Consider the following 24,936-nt stretch of genomic DNA (forward strand, 5'->3'; position numbering starts at 1 on the left):
GTGGAGTGGAGTGGTGGGATGGGATGGAGTGGTGGGATGGGATGGGGTGGGATGGGATGGGGTGGGGTGGGGAGTGGAGTGGAGTGGGTTGGGGAGTGGGTTGGGGAGTGGAGTGGGTTGGGGAGTGGAGTGGAGTGGGTTGGGAAGTGGGGAGGGAAGGGGAGTTGAGTCTGGGAAGAGAAGGAAGGCTCGTATTTCCAGCTGGATTAGATTAGAAACAAGTGTTTATTGTAGCCTTACATTATAAATGTTGTATATGTATAAAATAATGCAAAATCCGGTATTTGTTTTTCTAAGTTGTAAGATAAAATATTGAAATTTTTAATTGAAATTGAATTATGGAATAATCATAGTGATTTAAGAACAATGACACATCAACTTAGGATGCGCATAAATTATGTGCATACTTACTGTGGTAATCACTGAGATTAGGACTATGATTCAAAGACGGAAACCATCCTTTTCAGCAAACCTAGGTGCAGCGGTACCAATGATACATAAATTAAACCACAATGTATATATAATTGTAGGAGGTATATATATTGTGTGATCAATTGAAAATATGAATAATTTGATTTAATAGTTAAACAATTAAATTAGTATTGTAAATAGCATAACCTAGAATTTAATGCAATGTATTGTAGTTACCCATGATACCCTATACTTTGTTAATTTGGTTGATTAATGCATGAGCTATCTCTCTTCCCTGCTTCTTGGCAGTGTGAATTGACGATGGCTGAGGAAAACAGGGTCATCACCCGCTTCCTTTCATTAAAATGTTTGTAGGCTCTTGTAAGACTCAAGGGCTAAAATAACTCCAAATGAAAGAAACTTTTCTCAGGCTCGAGATATTTGATAGGCGATATGTTTGATGGTGGGGTGGAGTGGGGTGGAGTGGGGTGGGGTGGGGTGGGGTGGGGTGGGGTGGGGTGGGGAGTGGAGGGGTGGGGTGGGGAGTGGAGGGGGGTGGGGAGTGGGGTGGGGAGTGGAGAGGGGAGTGGAGTGGGGTGGGGAGTGGAGAGGGGAGTGGAGTGGGTTGGGGAGTGGAGTGGAGTGGAGTGGGTTGGGAAGTGGGGAGGGAAGGGGAGTTGAGTCTGGGAAGAGAAGGAAGGCTCGTATTTCCAGCTGGATTAGATTAGAAACAAGTGTTTATTGTAGCCTTACATTATAAATGTTGTATATGTATAAAATAATGCAAAATCCGGTATTTGTTTTTCTAAGTTGTAAGATAAAATATTGAAATTTTTAATTGAAATTGAATTATGGAATAATCATAGTGATTTAAGAACAATGACACATCAACTTAGGATGCGCATAAATTATGTGCATACTTACTGTGGTAATCACTGAGATTAGGACTATGATTCAAAGACGGAAACCATCCTTTTCAGCAAACCTAGGTGCAGCGGTACCCCTGATACATAAATTAAACCACAATGTATATATATATCTGTGGGATGTCATATACTTGTGATCAATTAGAAATATAAATATTTTGATTTAATAGTTTAACAATTAAATTAGTATTGTAAATAGCATAACCTAGAATTTAATGCAATGTATTGTAGTTACCCATGATACCCTATGCTTTGTTGATTTGGTTGATTAATGCATGAGCTATCTCTCTTCCCTGCTTCTTGGCAGTGTGAATTGACGATGGCTGAGGAAAACAGGGTCATCACCCGCTTCCTTTCATTAAAATGTTTGTAGGCTCTTGTAAGACTCAAGGGCTAAAATAACTCCAAATGAAAGAAACTTTTCTCAGGCTCGAGGTATTTGATAGGCGATATGTTTGATGGTGGGGAGTGGTGGGATGGGATGGGGTGGGGAGTGGTGGGATGGGATGGGGTGGGGAGTGGTGGGATGGGATGGGGTGGGATGGGGTGGGGAGTGGTGGGATGGGGTGGGGAGGGGTGGGGAGTGGTGGGATGGGGTGGGGAGTGGTGGGATGGGATGGGATGGGATGGGGTGGGGTGGGGTGGAATTGGGAGCTGAGTAGGGGTGGGGAGGGGATGGGAGGAGGGGGTAGTGTGGGGAGAGTGGAGTGGAGTGGGGTGTGGAGTGGGGTGTGGAGTGGGGTGCGGTGGAGTGGGGTGGAGTGGGGTGGGGTGGAGTGGGGTGGGGTGGGGTGGAGTGGGGTGGGGTGGAGTGGGGTGGGGGGGTGGGGGGGTGGGGGGGTGGGGGGGGGAGTTTAGTGGAGTGGGGTGGGGAGTGGAGAGGGGAGTGGAGTGGGGTGGGGAGTGGAGTGGAGAGGGGAGTGGAGTGGGTTGGGGAGTGGAGTGGAGTGGAGTGGGTTGGGAAGTGGGGAGGGAAGGGGAGTTGAGTCTGGGAAGAGAAGGAAGGCTCGTATTTCCAGCTGGATTAGATTAGAAACAAGTGTTTATTGTAGCCTTACATTATAAATGTTGTATATGTATAAAATAATGCAAAATCCGGTATTTGTTTTTCTAAGTTGTAAGATAAAATATTGAAATTTTTAATTGAAATTGAATTATGGAATAATCATAGTGATTTAAGAACAATGACACATCAACTTAGGATGCGCATAAATTATGTGCATACTTACTGTGGTAATCACTGAGATTAGGACTATGATTCAAAGACGGAAACCATCCTTTTCAGCAAACCTAGGTGCAGCGGTACCCCTGATACATAAATTAAACCACAATGTATATATATATCTGTGGGATGTCATATACTTGTGATCAATTAGAAATATAAATATTTTGATTTAATAGTTTAACAATTAAATTAGTATTGTAAATAGCATAACCTAGAATTTAATGCAATGTATTGTAGTTACCCATGATACCCTATGCTTTGTTGATTTGGTTGATTAATGCATGAGCTATCTCTCTTCCCTGCTTCTTGGCAGTGTGAATTGACGATGGCTGAGGAAAACAGGGTCATCACCCGCTTCCTTTCATTAAAATGTTTGTAGGCTCTTGTAAGACTCAAGGGCTAAAATAACTCCAAATGAAAGAAACTTTTCTCAGGCTCGAGGTATTTGATAGGCGATATGTTTGATGGTGGGGAGTGGTGGGATGGGATGGGGTGGGGAGTGGTGGGATGGGATGGGGTGGGGAGTGGTGGGATGGGGTGGGGAGTGGTGGGATGGGGTGGGGAGGGGTGGGGAGTGGTGGGATGGGGTGGGGAGTGGTGGGATGGGATGGGATGGGATGGGGTGGGGTGGGGTGGAATTGGGAGCTGAGTAGGGGTGGGGAGGGGATGGGAGGAGGGGGTAGTGTGGGGAGAGTGGAGTGGAGTGGGGTGTGGAGTGGGGTGCGGTGGAGTGGGGTGGAGTGGGGTGGGGTGGGGTGGGGGGGTGGGGTGGGGTGGGGGGGTGGGGTGGGGGGGGTGGGGGGTTGGGGGGGGAGTTTAGTGGAGTGGGGTGGGGAGTGGAGAGGGGAGTGGAGTGGGGTGGGGAGTGGAGTGGAGAGGGGAGTGGAGTGGGTTGGGGAGTGGAGTGGAGTGGAGTGGAGTGGGTTGGGAAGTGGGGAGGGAAGGGTAGTTGAGTCTGGGAAGAGAAGGAAGGCTCGTATTTCCAGCTGGATTAGATTAGAAACAAGTGTTTATTGTAGCCTTACATTATAAATGTTGTATATGTATAAAATAATGCAAAATCCGGTATTTGTTTTTCTAAGTTGTAAGATAAAATATTGAAATTTTTAATTGAAATTGAATTATGGAATAATCATAGTGATTTAAGAACAATGACACATCAACTTAGGATGCGCATAAATTATGTGCATACTTACTGTGGTAATCACTGAGATTAGGACTATGATTCAAAGACGGAAACCATCCTTTTCAGCAAACCTAGGTGCAGCGGTACCCCTGATACATAAATTAAACCACAATGTATATATATATCTGTGGGATGTCATATACTTGTGATCAATTAGAAATATAAATATTTTGATTTAATAGTTTAACAATTAAATTAGTATTGTAAATAGCATAACCTAGAATTTAATGCAATGTATTGTAGTTACCCATGATACCCTATGCTTTGTTGATTTGGTTGATTAATGCATGAGCTATCTCACTTCCCTGCTTCTTGGCAGTGTGAATTGACGATGGCTGAGGAAATCAGGGTCATCACCCGCTTCCTTTCATTAAAATGTTTGTAGGCTCTTGTAAGACTCAAGGGCTAAAATAACTCCAAATAAGAAGAAACTTTTCTCAGGCTCGAGATATTTGATGGGCGATATGTTGGATGGAAGAGTCTGGGGTGGGGTGGGGTGGGGTGGGGTGGGGTGGGGTGGGGTGGGGTGGGGTGGGGTGGGGTGGGGTGGGGTGGGGTGTTGGGAGCGGGGAGTGGAGTGGAGTGGAGTGGGGTGGGGAGTGGGGGTGGAGAGGGGGGTGGGGAAAGGGGTGGGGAATGGGGTGGGGTGGGGTGGGGACGGGAAGGGAGCAGAGTGGAGGGGGGTTGGTAGCGGAGCGGGGAGGGGAGTGGAGGGGGAGTGGATAGGGGTGGGGAGTTGGGTGGGGAGTTGGGTGGGGTTGGGAGCGGGGAGAGAAGGGAAGGAAAGCTCGTATTTCAGCAAACCTAGGTGCAGCGGTACCCCTGATACATAAATTAAACCACAATGTATATATATATCTGTGGGATGTCATATACTTGTGATCAATTAGAAATATAAATATTTTGATTTAATAGTTTAACAATTAAATTAGTATTGTAAATAGCATAACCTAGAATTTAATGCAATGTATTGTAGTTACCCATGATACCCTATGCTTTGTTAATTTGGTTGATTAATGCATGAGCTATCTCACTTCCCTGCTTCTCGGCAGTATGAATTGACGATGGCTGAGGAAAACAGGGTCATCACCCGCTTCCTTTCATTAAAATGTTTGTAGGCTCTTGTAAGACTCAAGGGCTAAAATAACTCCAAATAAGAAGAAACTTTTCTCAGGCTCGAGATATTTGATGGGCGATATGTTGGATGGAAGAGTCTGGAGTGGGAACTGTGGTGGGGAGTGGGGTGGGGAGTGGGGTGGGGAGTGGGGTGGGGAGTAGGGTGGGGAGTGGGGTGGGGAGTGGGGTGGGGAGTGGGGTGGGGAGCGGGGAGTGGGGTGGGGAGCGGGGAGTGGAGTGGGGTGGGGAGTGGGGGTGGAGAGGGGGGTGGGGAAAGGGGGTTGGGTGGGGGGTGGGTAGGGTAAGTGGAGTGGGGTGGGGAGTGGGGTGGGGTGGGGACGGGAAGGGAGCAGAGTGGAGGGGGGTTGGTAGCAGAGCGGGGAGGGGAGTGGAGGGGGAGTGGGGTGGGGTGGGGAGTTGGGTGGGGTTGGGAGCGGGGAGAGAAGGGAAAGAAAGCTCGTATTTCAGCAAACCTAAGTGCAGCGGTACCCCTGATACATAAATTAAACCACAATGTATATATAATTGTAGGAGGTATATATATTGTGTGATCAATTGAAAATATGAATAATTTGATTTAATAGTTAAAGAATTAAATTAGTATTCTAAATAGCATAACCTAGAATTTAATGCAATGTATTGTAGTTACCCATGATACCCTATACTTTGTTGATTTGGTTGATTAATGCATGAGCCATCTCTCTTCCCTGCTTCTTGGCAGTGTGAATTGACGATGGCTGAGGAAAACAGGGTCATCACCCGCTTCCTTTCATTAAAATGTTTGTAGGCTCTTGTAAGACTCAAGGGCTAAAATAACTCCAAATAAGAAGAAACTTTTCTCAGGCTCGAGATATTTGATGGGCGATATGTTTGATGGTATGGTGTCGGGTGGGGAGTCGGGTGGGGAGTCGGGTGGGGAGTCGGGTGGGGAGTCGGGTGGGGAGTCGGGTGGGGAGTCGGGTGGGGAGTCGGGTGGGGAGTCGGGTGGGGAGTCGGGTGGGGAGTCGGGTGGGGAGTCGGGTGGGGGGTGGGGAGTGGCGAGTCGGGTGGGGAGTGGGTAGCGGGAAGTGGAGTGGGGTGGGGTGGGGTGGGGTGGGGTGGGGTGGGGTGGGGGAGAAATGGGGGATGGGGTGGTGAGCGGAGTAGGGGTGGGGAGCGTAGTGGGGAGGGGAGGGTAGCGGAGGGTAGAGGAGTGGGGAGGGGAGGGGAGGGGAGTGGGGAGGGGAGGGGAGGGGAGTGGGGAGGGGAGGGGAGGGGAGTGGGGAGAGGAGGGGAGGGGAGTTGGGAGGAGGGGGTAGGGTGGGGAGAGTGGAGTGGAGTGGGATGGGGAGTGTAGTGGGGTTGGGTGGGGAGTGGAGTGGGTTGGGGAGTGGAGTGGGGTGGGGTGGGGTGGGGTGGGGTGGGGTGGGGTGGGGAGTGGAGTGGGTAGTGGAGTGGAGTTGGTTGGGGAGCGGGTTGGGGAGTGGGGAGGGAAGTGGGGAGGGAAGGGGAGTGGGGTCTGGGAAGAGAAGGAAGGCTCGTATTTCCAGCTGGATTAGATTAGAAACAAGTGTTTATTGTAGCCTTACATTATAAATGTTGTATATGTATAAAATAATGCGAAATCCGGTATTTGTTTTTCTAAGTTGTAAGATAAAATATTGAAATTACTTACTGTGGTAATCACCGAGATTAGGACTATGATTCAAAGACGGAAACCATCCTTTTCAGCAAACCTAGGTGCAGCGGTACCAATGATACATAAATTAAACCACAATGTATATATAATTGTAGGAGGTATATATATTGTGTGATCAATTGAAAATATGAATAATTTGATTTAATAGTTAAACAATTAAATTAGTATTGTAAATAGCATTACCTAGAATTTAATGCAATGTATTGTAGTTACCCATGATACCCTATACTTTGTTAATTTGGTTGATTAATGCATGAGCTATCTCTCTTCCCTGCTTCTTGGCAGTGTGAATTGACGATGGCTGAGGAAAACAGGGTCATCACCCGCTTCCTTTCATTAAAATGTTTGAAGGCTCTTGTAAGACTCAAGGGCTAAAATAACACCAAATAAAAGAAACTTTTCTCAGGTTCGAGGTATATGATAGGCGATATGTTTGATGGTGGGATGGGGAGTGGGGTGGGGGGGGGGAGTGGGGGGGTGGGGGTGGGGTGGGGAGTGGGGGGGTGGGGTGGGGGGTGGGGAGGGGGGGGGGTTATTTGGGACGAGAGTGGGGAGTGGGCAGGAGGGGGTAGGGTGGGGAGTGAGGAGTGGAGACGAGTGCGTTGGGGAGTGGAGTGTGGAGTGGAGTGGAGTGGCGAGTGGAGTGGGGTGGGGAGTGGAGGGGAGGGGTGGGGTGGGGTGGGGAGTGGAGTGGAGTGGGGTGGGGAGGGGAGGGGAGGGGCGGGAGTGGAGTGGGATGGGGAGTGGAGTGGGGTGGGGAGTGGAGTGGGGTGGGGAGTGGTTTGGGGAGTGGGTTGGGGAGTGGGGAGGGGAGGGGAGTGGAGTCGGGGAAGAGAAGGAAGGCTCGTATTTCCAGCTGGATTAAATTAGAAACAAGTGTTTATTGTAGCCTTACATTATAAATATTGTATATGTATAAAATAATGCGAAATCCGTTATTTTTTTTCCAAGTTGTAAGTTAAAATATTGAAATTTATAATTGAAATTGAATAATGGAATAATCATAGTGATTTAAGAACAATGACACATCAATTTAGGATCGGGTAGCCCAGTGGTTAAAGCGTTCGTTCGTCACGCCGAAGACCCTGGTTCGATTCCCAACATGGGTACAATTTGTGGAGCCCATTTCTGGTGTACCCTGCCGTGATATTGCTGGAAAATCGCTAAAAGCGGCGTAACACTCACTCACTCACTCACTCACTCACTCACTCACTCATAAGGTCGCACTCGCCAATATTCAAACTATTTGACGGCGATCTGTAAATAATCGAGTCCGGACCAGACAATCCAGTGATTGACATCTTGAGCATCGATCCATGCTAATCAAATGCGATAACATGCATCAACCAAGTCAGCCAGCCTGACCACCCGATTCCGTTAGTCGCCTCCCACGACATGCACGGGTTGCTGAAAACCTATTCTATCCCGGATCTTCACGGGTACAGTACAGGCTTGTCAGATTGTCAGGTCTAGACTCGGTTATTTACAGACCGCCGCCTTATAGCTGGAATATTGCCGAGTAGGGCGATAAACTTCAAAGAAATGATGTTACTGACGACGGTCGATCGTTGTGTTCAGGAATATTCAATAAATGTCTAGGTGAAGTTTTGTAACAATGAATGAACATGTACAACGAGTTTTATATTCCTCGTTCCGTTATAAGGAAATCATCTCTGAAAAACCTCGCATGTTTCATTGTAGCGTGCTACGGGGATAACGTCTAGATCTGTTGGTTGCGTTCTGTCAGAGTGTACCACAAATACATCGGCAGTAGTTGTATAACCTCATCTCTACACCCTTTAGCACGCCAGATACATGCACCTGTGACTGTGGGTTCGATTCCCGGTTCGCCCCGATTGTATTTAGTTTTGATAGCGACTTACCAGTGATCGCGGGTTTCACCAAGAAAGATTGTAAATATCTAGCAAGACCTACATCACTTCAGGCTTTCCTCCCACATCATGCTGACACGCCGTCATACGACTGTTAAACGAGGCCTTAGCCCCAACTCAAACTCTTACTGAATCAAAGGTTATATCATTTCCTGTCCCGCTCAGTCGATGTTATTTAGAACATATTCCTTCTTTTGAAAAAAAGTTATTGTGATGTTGACCTTTCAAACCAAATATTTAAATTCTAATAAAACCACAAATATATTGTTACACGTAGATACTGTGATTGCATATGATAAACATTATATATATATATGCTTTTTTTCCTAATCGAACATATTTAATATTTAAATGTCCCTATTGCCTGAATCGATGCTCATGATGTCAATCACTGGATTGTCTGGTCAAGACTCGATTATTTACGTCATACATCTGGAATATTGGTGAATGCGGCCTTAAACGACAAACGACAAACAAACAACAACACAGATCAAAATCTTCACGGGTATCTTGCGCAGGTGGTTGGCATTATAAATAATAATAATAATAATAATAATAATAATAATAATATGTACAAGTATTGGGCATAAAATGCTGATAACGGATAACTTCAATATTCACAGCATTTTAGGCAGGAAACCCGACTGCCCGACCGAGAGATTGTATTTTAAGTTTTTGATAACTTCATGATAACGTCGGCCTGTAAATAATTGAGTGAGTGAGTTTGGTTTTACGCCGCTTTTAGCAATATTCCAGCAATATCACGGCGGGCGACACCAGAAATGGGCTTCACACATTGTGCCAATGTGAGGAATCGAACCCGGGTCTTCGGCGTGACGAGCGAACGCTTTAACCACTAGGCCACCCGACCGCCCCCTGTAAGTAATCGAGCCTGGACCAGCCAATCCAGTGATGGATATTGTGAGCAACACACAGTGAGTTCGGGAAACAACATGCTGTCAACCAAGTTACTGAGCACCCGATCCATTGTGTCACCTCTTACGACCAGTATTGGTTGCTGGGGACAAATTCGAAGCCAGAATCCCTGCGGGACGATCCTAGCATGGAGTGAGGCTATCCGCCACTGACAATAGTGGTTGTGTTGCACAACATTTTGATAGTGACAGAAACAAGCAGTGATTTCATGATACCAGGTGACATTAAACCTAATCAAGACATTTTACGAACCCTTCGGTCAATGAAAAGTGATTCTTCTCGATTCATGTCTGATACAAGGAAATTGAATGCTACTGCTAATTAAGGCTAATAATAAGGGCGTGGGCGCCATCGCAATATTTTACATTTTGATGTTGGGGCTGTAAATGAACGGTTGCCAGTTGATGATCAGGAGTAGTGGACAGTGCTCCCCTACCTTTGACCGCTGAATCGGTGTTAATCAATAATCACCCACTGTTTTTCCGCAAGCACAGGGCATCAATGACACCTCTTGCTTCTTGGCGTATGTGACTTGTCAATACAGGGCTCATTTTCTGTGAATCCTTCTTATTATCCCCCGCCCAACAAAGTTGGCGGGGGATATAGAAACGGGCTCTGCCCGTCCGTCCGTCCGTCACGTTTCTTTTCCGGAGCATAACTCAGAAACCGTTCAATATTTTTTCATGAAACTTTGCAGGTCTGTCAAGTACATGCTGAACTGGTGCCTTTTGCTTTTTTTGAAATTTTAGAAATTTATAAAAAAAAATTCGTTTCCATGGCAACAAGATGGACTTAGGTTCCAAACGCTTACTTTTTTACAATTTCTATGACAAGTTCCACCTCGGTTAAAAAAGGTTAGGGTTTGTTTAGATTTAATTATGTCAAAAATTCTGCAACAGGGGCGGGGGATATAGCCACGTTAGTGGCAAACTCTTGTGTTACTTCTGAATTCATCACTTACTGACAATCAATTTTTAGACACTGGGATATCGGCCAAGCAGCACCATCCACTCAGACACGACGAAGGCCTATCACAGCACAAGGCTTATATCTACCAAATGCAAGATACAAGCTGCCGAGAAAAAGTTAAGCCAGGGGCTAATGCTGTCTCCAAAGCAGACTTGAAAACAGACGAATGAACGGGGTTTACCCTTCCCGCGAACACCAGGTTTTTCTGCTTGTTTGTTTAACGCCGCACTCAGCAATATTCCAGCTATATGACGGCGTTCGCGAACACCACCGATTTTCAATGATCCTGGCATACAATTTTCATCATTTGTAGCCTTTTATGCTCAATGGAATCTTGTTCGAATTTTTATTTTTATTGTACATGAACGAACGCCTTGTGGTCGATATAGAGAATACCATAACACAACATACGGTCACAAGGGTGTATCCAATGTGATACAACCGGCTATCCAGTTCAGTAAATAAGGGTGTGGCCAAACCCAGACACCATCCAAGAATAACCTACTTCACTGAATATCTCAGGATTTTGTAATAGTGATGATCTAAAATGCATATTTATCTAGGAAGCTTTGCCATTGTTGGCCTGTCACAAAATAGATTTTTAGCTCGCAAGGCGTATGTCGCGGCCAGATTGCTCGTCGTGATATAAACGTCTTCTCCTAAAAAAATCATCTGAATCATTGAATCTTGAACTTTACATGCTTAGTTATTGCCATTACTCAGCCATTTGAGTTCAAGACCTTCTCGTGTAATTAGTGGGACTCAACCTACATGTGTCGCCTTATGCTTGGTTGGTTGGTTGGTAGGGTAGTTGGTTGTTTTGTTGTTTAACGCCGCACTCAGCAATATTCCAGCTATATGACGGCGGTCTGTAAATAATCGAGTCTGGACCAGATAATCCAGTGATTAATATATGAACATCGATCCACGCAATTGGGATCAATGACATGCATCAACCAAGTCAGTTAGCCTGACAACACGATCCCGTTAGTCGCCTTTTACGACAAGCATAGTCGCCTTTTACGGCAAGCATGGGTTGCTGAAAACCTATTCCACCCCGGAATCTTCACGGGTCGTATCCTGTTATGCGGAATGTAAACTTTTCACCTTTGCACTTCGATCAAGGTGAAGGACGTAATTTCTTAAGACCTTTTTTCGGATATTTTCTTTACAAATTTGATAACATTTGGTAAGCGTGTAGCTAGTAGTGCAGCTGAAATACATACGTTCGTTTATTGCGATGGTTTAATGGTCCACCTATATTTGTTCTCAGCACTAGGACCATGCTTAATTCTAAAAAAAACCAACACTGTAAACATCATCTCCATGGAAGCCGCTGGACCAATGAAGTTGAAATTTAACATGCTTGTACCAACCAATGTTGTCACCTGAAATTTGTTCATTTATTTGAATCCGACTTTCAGTATGGCCCCCACAGCAGCTGCAATGAAATGGCTATGATGGTCATTATGTCCCCCCACCTACCCCTACCCCACCCACCCCGAAATATGTCCATAACTTGAAAACCGTTCGATGTTTTTCAACGACGTTTGTCATATGCATTGCTCATCAGCCTAACTTATGTCTTTTGCTATTTTCCATTTTTTCAAAGTTTATTTGAAATGTTTCCATGGAAACAATTTCTACTTTGTCTCAAATGAGTGTAGAGTTCATTTCCGGGCCATAACTTCAAAACCGTTCAATATTTCTGTCTACAAAACTGCACATATGCATTGGCCATCAGCTAATGCCTCTTGCTATTTGAAATGTGACAAAAATTGTATTTTTTAACGTTTCCAGGGAAACATTTTCAATTTCGTCTCAAACGAGGGTAGGGTTCATTTCCAGGCCATTTCTTAAAAACCGTTCTGTTCTTGTGTTTCTATGGAAACTAGTCTCAAACAACTCCAGGCTTTGTTTTCTGAGCCATAACTCTCAAACAAATGAGTATTTTTGCTTGAAACTTTACTTGTGCAATGACCATGTGCTCAACTATTCCTTTTTCATATGTCTATAGTTTTTAATTTGTTGTCTTTTCTTGGAAATAATCTGGACTTAGTCTGAAACAAGTAGCGTTTGTTTCCCGCCCAAACTCGATAGTTTATGGTTTGGTTTGGTTTGTTGTTTAACGCCGCACTCAGCAATATTCCAGCTATATGACGGCGGTCTGTAAATAATCGAGTCCGAACCAGACAATCCAGTGATTAATATCATGAGCAACGATCCAAGCAATTGGGATCGATGATATGCATTAACCATGTCAGCGAGCCTGACAACCCGTTCCGTTTAGTCGCCTTTTACGACAAGCATAGACACCTTTTACGACAAGCATGGGTTGCTGAAGACCTATTCTACCCCCGATAGTTTATGGATATTTTCGATAGTTTATGGATATTTCTGCATGAAACCATTATCATTCTTGGCTAAATTTGTTACTACAGTTTTTCGGATTGCAAACACGTTTACAGTAGCAACTTGAAATAATATATACAAAGCAAGGAAGGGGAGACACATGTTTTCGAGTAAAAACATATTCTGTTATTTCTTTCACGACGTAATGAAATGTGGATTGTGTGGGACCCAATACTTACATGTACGTTCCAGTTGATATTGTATATTTTAACCATGATTTTACTCACTATGATCATGTTTCGAATTTCTCTGATCTTGAAATCCATTTACCTGCTCCTATGTGGATCAGTGAAGCTGTAACATCACATGATTATTTCCACGAACACCCGAATTTGTTCAAGAGGTTCGATTTCGATTTTCAACATGGCCACCATTACAGCCATATTGGAAAAAACTATTTATGGCAAGTACTCAGCTGTTTGTAAAGTACATAATACAATTTTGTATTTGCTTAATTAAGTATGGGACTCAGCATATATGTTCCTTTGTTTAATGCTATATTTTTTTAACCTTTTCAGACCATTCTCTATTGTTTTCAAAATCCATAACTGACTGTTGTAAACTTCCTCTTCTCTCAAATTTCCAGACTTTGGTGAACGTTGGCATGTAAATTTCCACTTACGATGACAACATATTTTGTTATTTGATATTTCAGTCTAGTCCTCAGTACTATGCAGACATTATTGGAACAGCTATGATGACAACAACTTTGTTCAGTGTCTGACCGCCCCCGTGGTCTAGTGGTAGAGCGTCCACCCAGAGAGAGGAAGGTCGATGATGTGATCCCCGGCCGCTTCTTCTAAGACTCACTGACTTATTTGCTTTATGTCATCGTATCCCAATTGCGTGGATCGATGCTCATGATGTCAATGACTGGATTGTTTGGTCCAGGCTGGATTATTTACAGACCGTCGTAATATAGTTGGAATATTGCTGAGTGAAGCGTTAAACCGAAAAAGAGCTTTGTATCCGAAAGTCAATATATGGCCATCTGCCTATCATATTTAAACACCTATATACTATAGTATTGCTTTGTATCCATGTGTTGAATCGAACTCGGATCTTCGGGGTAACGAGCGAACGCTTAAACCACTAGGCTACTCTACCGCCACGTTTAGTCAGTAGTAGGACAACACAATGCGTTCGATTGTTGGTGATATTTGTTAATTTGATTTGGCTTTAACACTTGTCTAAGGTCACTGGAGTTTGGCATGTATATTTCACATGATTACACCCCATTCTGTTCAAATCATTTAAGTGTTGAAGTAAAAATTAACGAAAACCCAAACTGCTTTCCTTAAGAATCGCGAGGCTCATAATGTATCTTGCTTGCAAGGAGATTCAAGGACCCGTGGATCCTGATTAGAAGAGGTCTTCAGCAAACCATGCTTGTTGTAAAAGGCGACTGTGTTTATCGTAAGAGGCAACTAACGGGATCGGGTGGTCAGGCTCGTTGACTTGGTTGATGCGCTTCAGCGATCCCAAATGATATTAACCACTGGATTGTCTGGCCCAGACTCGATTATTTACACACACATAGCTGGAATATTGCTATAGCGATAAATCAACCAACCATTCTTCATTTTACCTCTTCGAATATGTTACTAAAACTCTACATAAATATTTAGCCCACAATAAGTGAAATAAACCAAAAAGATATAGAAATTTGAGAAAACGTTTTTGTTGAAGATTAAGACACATTTTTGCAATGCAGTTGTTTTTCGTGACGTTGATATCAGTCCTCAGTATTGATGAAGACAAAGATCAAAGCTGACAGGAACTTTTATTGCCATCTTTAACATTTTTGTATTATCTATTGCCTTAAGGGACGCCATGTGACGTTACATTTTTGCATAAAGACCATACTGGACCATGTATGCAAAGTCATGTAGAATAAATGAAAATGCTATTTTCTTTGAACTTTAATTGGAAGTTGTGCTAGAGACTAATATGTTTGACCTGAATCAAGACGTTTTACTATTTTCACAACATTTTGTCAGGACATTAAGAGAGGCAGTGATATCTTGCGATACATCGCTCCCAGAGATGTCGCCACGGCTAGTGTGAGTGAGTGAGTTGGGTTTCACGCCGCTTTGAACAGTATTCCAAATATACCATGGTGTTTCGGGTTGATGTGTAGGGAATGCTCGAAGCGATGCAGGTCTCAGACGTTTACCACTTTGGTACGGGTGCTGACAAACCTAGAAATATAGTCGGGGCAAACCGGGACTTCACGATGATATACTAGTATTTCTGGAGTGCCCAAGGGACACAACTTTGTAGAGCGAACTACAGGGCCCGGGACGCCTGGGCGTAATTATTTGAATAATTAATACAAAATCATCGATCGTAATAAATAGGATGCATAACTCGTTCAAATGCCATATCAAGCATGAAATTCATTTTCTGTCGGTCGCTTACGCACAGGTCAGGTAAATCCACTTGGAACATAAACTTCATATGAAATGGAGAAATTACCCTCAAGATTCTGTCAACATTCCATCTGAAACTGGCTGTCTGATGAAGCAGAATCTATTGCTGTCCCAGACTGTGAACTTTAATTCTATTAATGTTCTAAAACTCATAAGCTGACATGATTGTTAGCTGATCACAATTATACCAAGGTTGGCAACAAGTTGACTGATCCCCGAGCAAGGATATAGCTGTTGGAAACACAGGTGTGTGTTTTTTAATTATTTGTCAGTATCGTGTGTAGTAGTCGCGTACTTGTGTTGACAATATATCACCAAATGAGTTTATCATAGCTCTACGAATTTGTATACTCAAACGTATATGACACTCCAGAAATAATGAAGGTTGAGGCAGAGGGTTGAGGGGCGACTATGTGTTTTAGTGGAAGATACAGTATGAAATCACAACAGTCATCTCATCTTGATAACATTGGAGTGAGTGAGTGAGTGAGTGAGTATGTTTTTACGCGGCCGTAGACCGGGGAACATCACGGCGGGGGAACCAGAAATGGGCTTCACACATTGCACCCATGTGGGGATTCGAACTCCGGTGTACGGCCGCGGCGGGACGAGCGAACGCGTTAACCACCAGGCTAAACCATGGCCCTTACTAATCATTGGAACAAGGCTTCAAGAGTCTATATGTGATTATATTGTGAACTTGTTTCAATCTTAGTCAGGTGGTTCCAGGCAACATGGTATCGTAGCTATGATTGACATGACAAGTGAAGTAAATTCATTTATTACCATATGTGTTATTGGGGAAAATACTGTAACCTTTTCTGCAACTTATTTCTAATTTAATATTGTGGCTTGTTAACAAATCATGACAAACCCTATCGTTGATAGCATTACTACAGTTTGTCATATGAACGTACGACTAAACCAATTCTGCAACAGGTATCTCACTGTGAAGAGCAATTAGTAGATGAACCAATCACAATTCAGTGTTTTCCAATATCAAGATATAATTAATGGCATCCCCACAACACTAAGCAATTGAACATCAAACTGATCCAATCCTCCTTAAACTTCGTAATACTTGTCTAAACATCACAACATACTTTGAAACATTTTAACCTCGAAAGACCTTCGCCAGAAAACATTAACTTTGCAATGCATGGGAACTTCACCGTATGCAATAAGGGCTTGTTTCTACCAGCATCGTCAATTCTACATTTTGTACATACCATGAGCTACTTGATCAGCCTGACATACCCACATGAAATCACCTGAAGATAGAAAAATCAATTTATGCAGAACCAGTGTTAAATTTGAACATATGTTTCGAATGTCCTGGAAATGTTCTGTGAGCGGAGGGTCGGGGTTGTTGTTATATACCCTGCTGACACGCAACAATAAGGGCGTACGCAAGGATTGGCCCGGCTCGGGGTATACTGTGTAACTATATGATTGAAATAGTCTTAAACACTTCAACCTCATTTCATCTGCGTGAGTGAGTGAGTTATAATTTTACATCGCATCGGCAATATTGCAGCCATATCGCGATGAGTACAAGTTTGTTACAGTAAACTACGGTTATAGCGAACTCAAATTTTAAAGGGACCACAAATTCTAGTTCGTTATAACCGTAATTCGTTATAAGCATATATACAGCATATATACAGCAAATGGCAGGGACCTAAAAACCAGTTCGTTATATCCACCAGTTCGTTATAAGCGTGTTCGTTATAACCGTGGTTTACTGTATTATAAAAGTCGACAAAGGACAGTTTAACAGTGACCGTAATATCACAGTGTAGACATAAAACATAGCTGAGCAATATTAAAACAGAGAAGTTTTCAGTCATTTAGGTAATAGAGAGTAAACCCAGGCTGTAGACCACTGGCAGCCAAAGCTTGACCACCTAACTGGGGATCATGGGGACTTACAGTGCTTTGTTACAAACCTTAATGTTAACAAATTACTCCTTATGTAAACATACTTTACATCAAGGGTTACGGGTTCACCCTTGTTACAACTATTTTACAAAGGCTATTTTTCGATACTCTGCAAGGTAACCTCGTTACTATCCTAATACCGTAACGATTGAAAGGGGTACTCCGCCCAAGCAGCACAGACCAGGTTGTAGATGGTGGTGAGTTGTTAGAATGGTCCATTAACAGAGTTTTAGGCGTAAAATAATGGACAGTAATACGGATATGACAGGTAAGCATACATAAGAATCATATGCTATTACAAACGACAGGGATTCCAATGCAATGATGTTTGGTTAAAAAAACGTAGGTTTCCCAAGTACCGTGCCGTGTCAAACATACGGCCTGTAGAGTATTTCATGTCAGATAGGAACCGACCATTCGATCTTCTGGTGGAGCTGACATAAGTTCACAACGGAACTTCGTACCAGGTGAGCTGTAAATGCTATCTTTCGATACATTTTATGAATAAATCGTATTGCATTGTGAATAGATTCCGCATGACGGGTGACGCACGCCGTACAAAGACGAATGGCAATACGTCACATAAGCCTTTCGGACATCTTGCATGTATGGATAAAAATTAAGCCAAGTAGAACTGTCTGGGGAATTAATGAAGGCATGTCGTACAGTGTCCGTAGCTACACCTACGTACATATCTGAAAGAAATCGATGTAGTTTTTTAGAAGTTGTCCAGACAAATTGAAATGTCGAAGTAATAAAAGGCAATAACCCCGCCGAAATGAAAAAAAACAACAATAATATATATTATACAATATATGGCCATCTGCCTATCATATTTAAACACCTATATACTATAGTATTGCTTTGTATCCATGTGTTGAATCGAACTCGGATCTTCGGCGTAACAAGCGAACGCTTAAACCAGTAGGCTACTCTACCGCCACGTGTAGTCAGTAGTAGGACAACACAATGCGTTCGATTGTTGGTGATATTTGTTAATTTGATTTGGCTTTAACACTTGTCTAAGGTCACTGGAGTTTGGCATGTATATTTCTCATGATTACACCCCATCCTGTTCAAATCATTTAAGTGATTGCAGAACAATAATTGCAGTGTGCCCAACAACATGTTGAAGTGGCCACGTGTACAAAGTTTAATTGAAATCAGTCCATTAGTTTGGAAGGAATTGTTCGGAAAGTTACGGACAGACCGACAGACGGGCGGACACGCTGATTCCATTATACTTCGTTGCGGGGGTACAATGAACTAATAATCTAACGATATGATATTCACGAGGGTTTTCAAAGGAAATTCATAAATAGATATGTACTCATTTAGATGTTGAGACCTGTAAATTACAAAATGGCGACTGTGAAACCATTTTGGATTTCTGAATGAGGTTATATTACTGATAGGGTTAACTATCTAAATGTCGACCACTCAGAGGACTCCATTCCGTTGGTATATATATATATCCTTTTAACGAAATCGAACAACTCAATTTTGACCAATCAGATGCCTTGGTTATATTGCCATGATGGTAAGAAAAACCTATTCGGTTGAGTCCTGAAATACATTGTACCTATATACCAAATTTAAACGAAATCTCTGATTATCGATTAATCAGCTCTGCAGATGCCTTTTCCGTTGTCATGGGAGCAAGGTGGTAACGTAAATAAAGTCATATTGTTCAGTGTCCCTAGAAACACCTTTGTAACTAGATATTAACAAAATCGTCAGTTATGACCCATAAAGAAAACCTGTAAATAACGACCAAGTTGTCATTGTTGAGATGGTGTTAGAATATGAAAGGTGCGGTGTACTTACACAAGTTCCATGGCTCTAGGTTTTGTTGTTCCTGAGAAAACGCGCACAGTTGAAGGAAAAATATATTCTTTTACGAATAATTAGTCTTCACTTTATTCACGGGCCTTTATGTACAAACGAAACACAATTTAGGTGCAAACAATAATATAAAATACGACACATTCCTTTGCAATTTTTTAGAAAGCAGTTTTAACATAATTGTATATTATCAAAGTTAGAGCATTTGCGTTCTTACAGCATTGGCGTAAAACAAGTACTTTTCTGTATTCATATTGGTAATAGGGTCTTGCGATGACAGTAGTGTATTAAACTTCAGAATATTTGGAAAGATGTAAAAACTTTGCCTTAGATGGGTATAACATAGAAAAATTAACAAAAAGTGATATTCATTTTCGATATTGTTTAGGTTACAAACTTGACACTTTCTAAATTCACGAGAAATATTGAAATGTCGTCCACGTTCAATTTCTACATTGTGAGAACTGAGCCGAAAACGAGTCAATGTGGTCCTGAATTTATTTACAATTATACTACTAAAATAGTTCTTACATGAAATCGATGTTTAAACTGTGCATAATCAGGCATTTGGGGGCTTTCGCATAGATCACTATGCCAAACCTGAAAAAATTTTAACCTCTGACATAACATAGTAGTATTTAAAAATGCAGTTAGAAAGTACCAGACATCACCAAATCCTCATCTGAAAAATAACAGTTTTAAGTTCGTCACGCAATTTACGTGGCCTCGTTCATAGTACAACTGTAACATATTGTAACATTTCGCGGGTAAACGAGATTCCTGCATATTATAAAGAGAGAGCCAATATTTGACACATTTCAAAACAGCGAGCGACTGAATAGAACATCTGCCAGACTCGGTTCTATGTCACTGAACCCAAAATTTCAGCCTCTTATAAAAGTATTGATGCTATCTTTGTATCAAAACATTTGAATTAAAACTGAGGCGAGTATGGTTTAAAGGAATGTATACTAATTAACAGGACCATGAACACCTTTCTTGCCTGAATTGCAATATTATTTAAGCATTCGGCCTCAGTAATCTATTGCTAAAATACAAGCCAAGAAAACTGTATCCAGTAACAACTTCATACGCATTTCAATCATAATATCATTTTTGTCATAACGTGATAAACGTCCCCTATTTTGGAAAAAACAACTACCCATTGTTTAGAACTCAGCGACGAGAAATAGTCCCCCCAGTCTTGTATATCAATATGGTTGGGTCGTTGCAGTTGCCCAGACACTAACTTTTTGATGTTCCAGAAACTCTTTGAGTCTACCGCTGCTGCATTTTCCAGGACACTCCTTTTACGTTGTACAAACTGGTCTTTCTTGATTCCACACAGTTATCTGTAGTCATTGCAAACCTTGTTTTACTTAATAAGGTATGAGTTATCTTTAGTTTCTTCTCAATGCATTTAAATAATGGCACCGTTCATGTTTTTTTACAGAGACATTCATCATCATCGGGGAACGTGTCATGAGATACTAAACCATTATCTATCACACTACACCTTAAATGTCCAATAGGGGGCACGGGTGGCCCAGTCGTCTAAGGCGCCACGATTCGCTGTGCAGAGTTGTTTCCCTTGGGCACGCCAGAAACCTATGATTGTGGGTTCGAATCCATGTTCGCCTCGATTATGTTGCTAGGTTTGTCAGCACCATACCCGTGCTCGTGGGTTTCACCAAAGTGGTAAACGTCTGAGGCCTGCATCACTTCGGGCTTTCCCCCCACATTAAGCTGACACGCTGTGATATGACTGGGATACTGTTAAAAGCGGCGTTAAAACAAACTCACTCACTCACTAAATGCCTCATAAATGTAGAGTCATCGATTTGGTAGTCAGTTCCAAATCTTCCATTCACAATATGTATGTTCAGAAGTGAACACATTTCCAAAAGAGGTTTTCCAAAGTTATTTAGTAATTTATCACATGAACATCTTTCCATCTCAAATTGTGTAAAAATATCTACTAAGTAATTATTACTTTCAATATGGTGAATAACATCGTTCTCCACATAGTCCCGCGTCACACCGGTTCTACTGTTCATGTAAAATGGACCCGTAAAGTTTCGTGGTAGAATAGGTTTTCAGCAACCCATTCTAGCCGTAAAAGGCGACGATGCTTTTCGGACAAGGCAACTAGCAGGATCGGGTGGTCAGACTCGCTGACTTGGTTGATGCATGTCATCATGTCCCAAATGCGTGGATCGATGCTCATGATGTCGACCACTGGATTGTCTGGTCCAGACTCGATTATTTATAGACGGCCGGCATATAGCTGGAGTATTGCTGAGTGCTGCGTTAAACAACAAACAAACAAACAAATCTAACTACAATGATAGAAAAAGCTGGGTACTCTTTTATCCAACAGAATAGTAATAGCATGTTCTCTGTATATCTTACCAGTGAATCTATTATCAAAAGTATTTCTCCCGAATACCTTCCGAACTGGGAACTTTCTGTGGCTGGTACACAAAAAAGTTTATTTCTGGAAAATGTCACTTAAGTAATTTTCTATTTACTATGTTTCATATAAAGCAACAATGTCATGTTCAGAAACAAAAGAAACAAAGCTCAATGTCGGACATTTTGTTGGTTAAATCTTCTATATTCCTTGCAATGTAAGATATGCTTCTGCATAATCTTTGACCTTGACGGCAGCACCCGCTCCTGATCCACAGTTGATGTTCCACTTGAGTCGCGATCTGAAGCCGACGACTGATGCTCATCACCTACCTGAGTAGTAGCTGGCATGTCCTCAATAACAGGCCTGCCATTCTTATAACAGCACATCTTGTTCCCAGATCTAGCCAAGTAAATTTCTCAGACACACTGTCGCTTATGCAAGAAACCGAGCAAACAGCAAAAAAGTATCCTATATTTCCATATTTCCAATATTTTACATTAAGTGGCGATATGTACGATATTAACCCTTAATGTAAAAAAAATATTTTTGATACTTAGGGTTGCGGGTTGTTACTCTTAATGTAAACTTTTTTACATAAAGAGTGATTTTAACATTAAGGGATGTAACAGTGCTTTTGCTTCCTGCATGATTCCCAGCAGGATCTATGCTGTCGCTTTGGTCACATTGCACTCTACCAGATGCCACGAAACTTTGAGTTCATGTACTTGGGTAAAAAATGGGTTGCCCACTCATTTTAAAAGAATGCACTCTAGGCGTTTCTGTTATTTATCATTGCCTCTCGGTACGTCCGTTCACGTGCCATTAGAGTATTGTCGATAAGCTATCTGAGCGTTATCTTCACATTGACATTAAAAAAGTTGGCGAAACCATTAAGGTGTAACTGAGCTGTATGTGGATTCACCCAAGGGGCTAGACAGCTAACTAAGCGTACGTCCGATGGCCTGTCGTTCACATCACAGTGTGAGTTAAAATTTAACGTCGCATGGGCATTATTTCATGCATATAGTGACGAGAGCAAATTGATATATTCAAAAGTGAGTCATATATGCAAGGTTATATTTAAAAACAAACTTACTTTGGCATAATAATATTCATATAGTTTAACACATGGGCTATAGACCATCAGCAACCAAAGCCAGGCCAACTCGCTGGGGATCGTGTCACATCGTTGTGGCAGCTTTTGACAATGTGCTTTCCCTTTTAAAACAAGGGTGAGTGAGCGGGATGGCTGGTGTGGGGTAGATCATCGGTGCGTCGTGTGAAGCCCATTTCTGGTGTCCCCAGGTGTGATATTGCTGGAATAATGGTAAGAGCGGCGTAAAACACACTCACTCACTCACTCACTCACTCACTCACTCACTCACTCACTCTAAAACCAGGCGTTATTGGCATCCTGACCACCAAGGGACTGAACCTGTACATGTGTGTCGGGGAATCGGGATTTGAGACAGAAATATAGTACTCAAAACAAGTTAAGGAACACCCAGTATTGGAAGGCTGTACGTATCCAATGATAGCCACGATAGGATGTCATATGAAAAAAATAGGATGTTCATTCTTTTGAGTAGTATATAGTTTCGAGATTTTCATTTGCCCAACACATTTGTTTCAGGTGATCAGCGAATTTGAGTGGTGTTTGGGAACTACAGGTGCTAATTTCACGTTGTGACATATCTTCATAATATGAAACTGAAGGTTCTCAGAATTTGCATGAAGTGAGTTAAAATTTTACATCTCAAAGGCAATATTGCTGTCATATCACGATGACAAGTTTTGTTATAATTAAGCATGGCAGTTTAGGTTTCTTTGTTTGTTGGCGGTCTGTAGATAATCGGGTGTGGACCAGACAATCCAGTGATTGTCATCATGCGCATCGTCTCCACGCATTTGGGATACAATGACATGCATCAGCCAAGTCAGAGAGTCAAACCACCAGATCCCGTTAGTAGCCTCTTACGACAAACAAAGTCGCATTTTTCGGCAAGCATGGGTGGGTGAAGACCTATCCTACCCCGCATCTTCACGGGTCGTACCAATTCGGTATGTACGTATGCTTACATGAATGTATGTATTCATGGCATGTATGGCTGTATGTATGATTACATGGTGGTATTTATGATTACATGGGTGTATGTATGATAACATGGGTGTATGTATGATTATATGGCTGTATGTATGTACATAATAGGTTTGTGTGTGTGTGTGTGTGTGTGTGTGTGTGTGTGTGTGTGTGTGTGTGTGTGTGTGTGTGTGTGTGTGTGTGTAAAAATGTACGTAAGCGTAGATTACAAACTTAATGCCTCGGTCGTTTGAAGCCAGAAGGCAGGGGTATTCCGGGAAAGGAAGTCTACTCTCACAGTCGGTCACTAGAGCAGAAACTTCTCTAGCGGAATAAGGCGAGTAGAGCCGAGTAAGCTGGGGGATTATCGGCTGTTGTGTGAAAACAATGCTTCAGAAAGATCGACGTCCTGTCCCTGCGAACAAACCTACAGATTACCTATAGAACGCCAAAAGTGTCTGTCAGGTTTCTTAATATTTACTTACTTTTGCTAAACGGACAACTTTGCCCGTTGTCTAAATAATTGCTGGGTGGCACCTTTGATCTTGTCTCCAACAATGCGTGTAGTAGAAGTAAACGATGATCAGGATGGCCTGGAAATAAACAAGATTCTTTCTTGTTGTATATCAACTGTCATGGAGTTTTGTTCTGTAATTGTATCCCAGTGTATCCACAATTAACTAGAATGTTTCATATCTACAAAAATATATACAAGCTAGAAATTTGCCCACACCAAATATATATTTGCTTAAAAGCGTCAGGGTGGCTTATCAACACATGTATATAGCACCTGAAATTTAACATTATGATAGCGTCAGCAGGAATAATAGAGGTCATAAGCCATAACTTTATTTGCTTATCTGGCGAAAGACGGTGGCATATGAAGATCATACATAAATATGTTAAAGTGACATGGTCAGAAGGCTAGATTATTTACAGCTATACAGTGCAAATATTGTGTCCAATAAAAGAAAACATCGATAAATTTTAACACACTTATTTTTGTACTATTAAATAAACTGTGAACTTTGAAGACATTTTCGCTTATCTTATCTATCTCTGAAATCAACGAGCATAGTTGCAGTCCATCCTAAAACATAATCAGGTCGGCCAGTTTTGACTTAACAATTGCCTTAAAATGAGTTTATTCTTAAACATACCGAAAGCGATTGACCCTATAATATATAGCTTATAGCTGTCTCGCGGATTGTCATGGGTAATTATGTATTTTATTTTATTACTGGGGAATGTTCAAATTAGTTACTGTCATTTACTGCAACTTTATAACTGTCAATCGTCTGAAAAGGACCATAACTTTGGTGATATATCGACTCCCTGTCTCTATGTCTTAAGCTTTTAATCGGGAACTGCGGTCACAATTTATCAACTTACTCATCTGTTGTTGCAAACGTGATTGATTTTTTAACACAATAAAAAATCTAATTGATCATGAACTACTGAGGCAGCCAAG

General features: G+C 42.2%; 1 protein-coding gene across 1 annotated transcript; it reads right to left on the minus strand.

Moving 5' to 3' along the window:
• Positions 1–837: 837 nt before the first annotated feature.
• On the minus strand, positions 838–21,771 carry LOC139448807 (uncharacterized). The gene is made up of 4 exons (XM_071230338.1): positions 21,715–21,771; positions 7,138–7,398; positions 5,682–6,362; positions 838–1,125 (listed from the first exon to the last, which is right to left on the minus strand). The coding sequence occupies exons 1-4, from the start codon at positions 21,769–21,771 to the stop codon at positions 838–840; spliced, it is 1,287 nt and encodes a 428-aa protein (XP_071086439.1).
• Positions 21,772–24,936: the final 3,165 nt, after the last annotated feature.

This window comes from Haliotis cracherodii, unplaced genomic scaffold, assembly GCF_022045235.1.
Source record: "Haliotis cracherodii isolate W230 unplaced genomic scaffold, xgHalCrac1.p SCAF_7, whole genome shotgun sequence".
NCBI classification, from domain to species: domain Eukaryota; kingdom Metazoa; phylum Mollusca; class Gastropoda; order Lepetellida; family Haliotidae; genus Haliotis; species Haliotis cracherodii.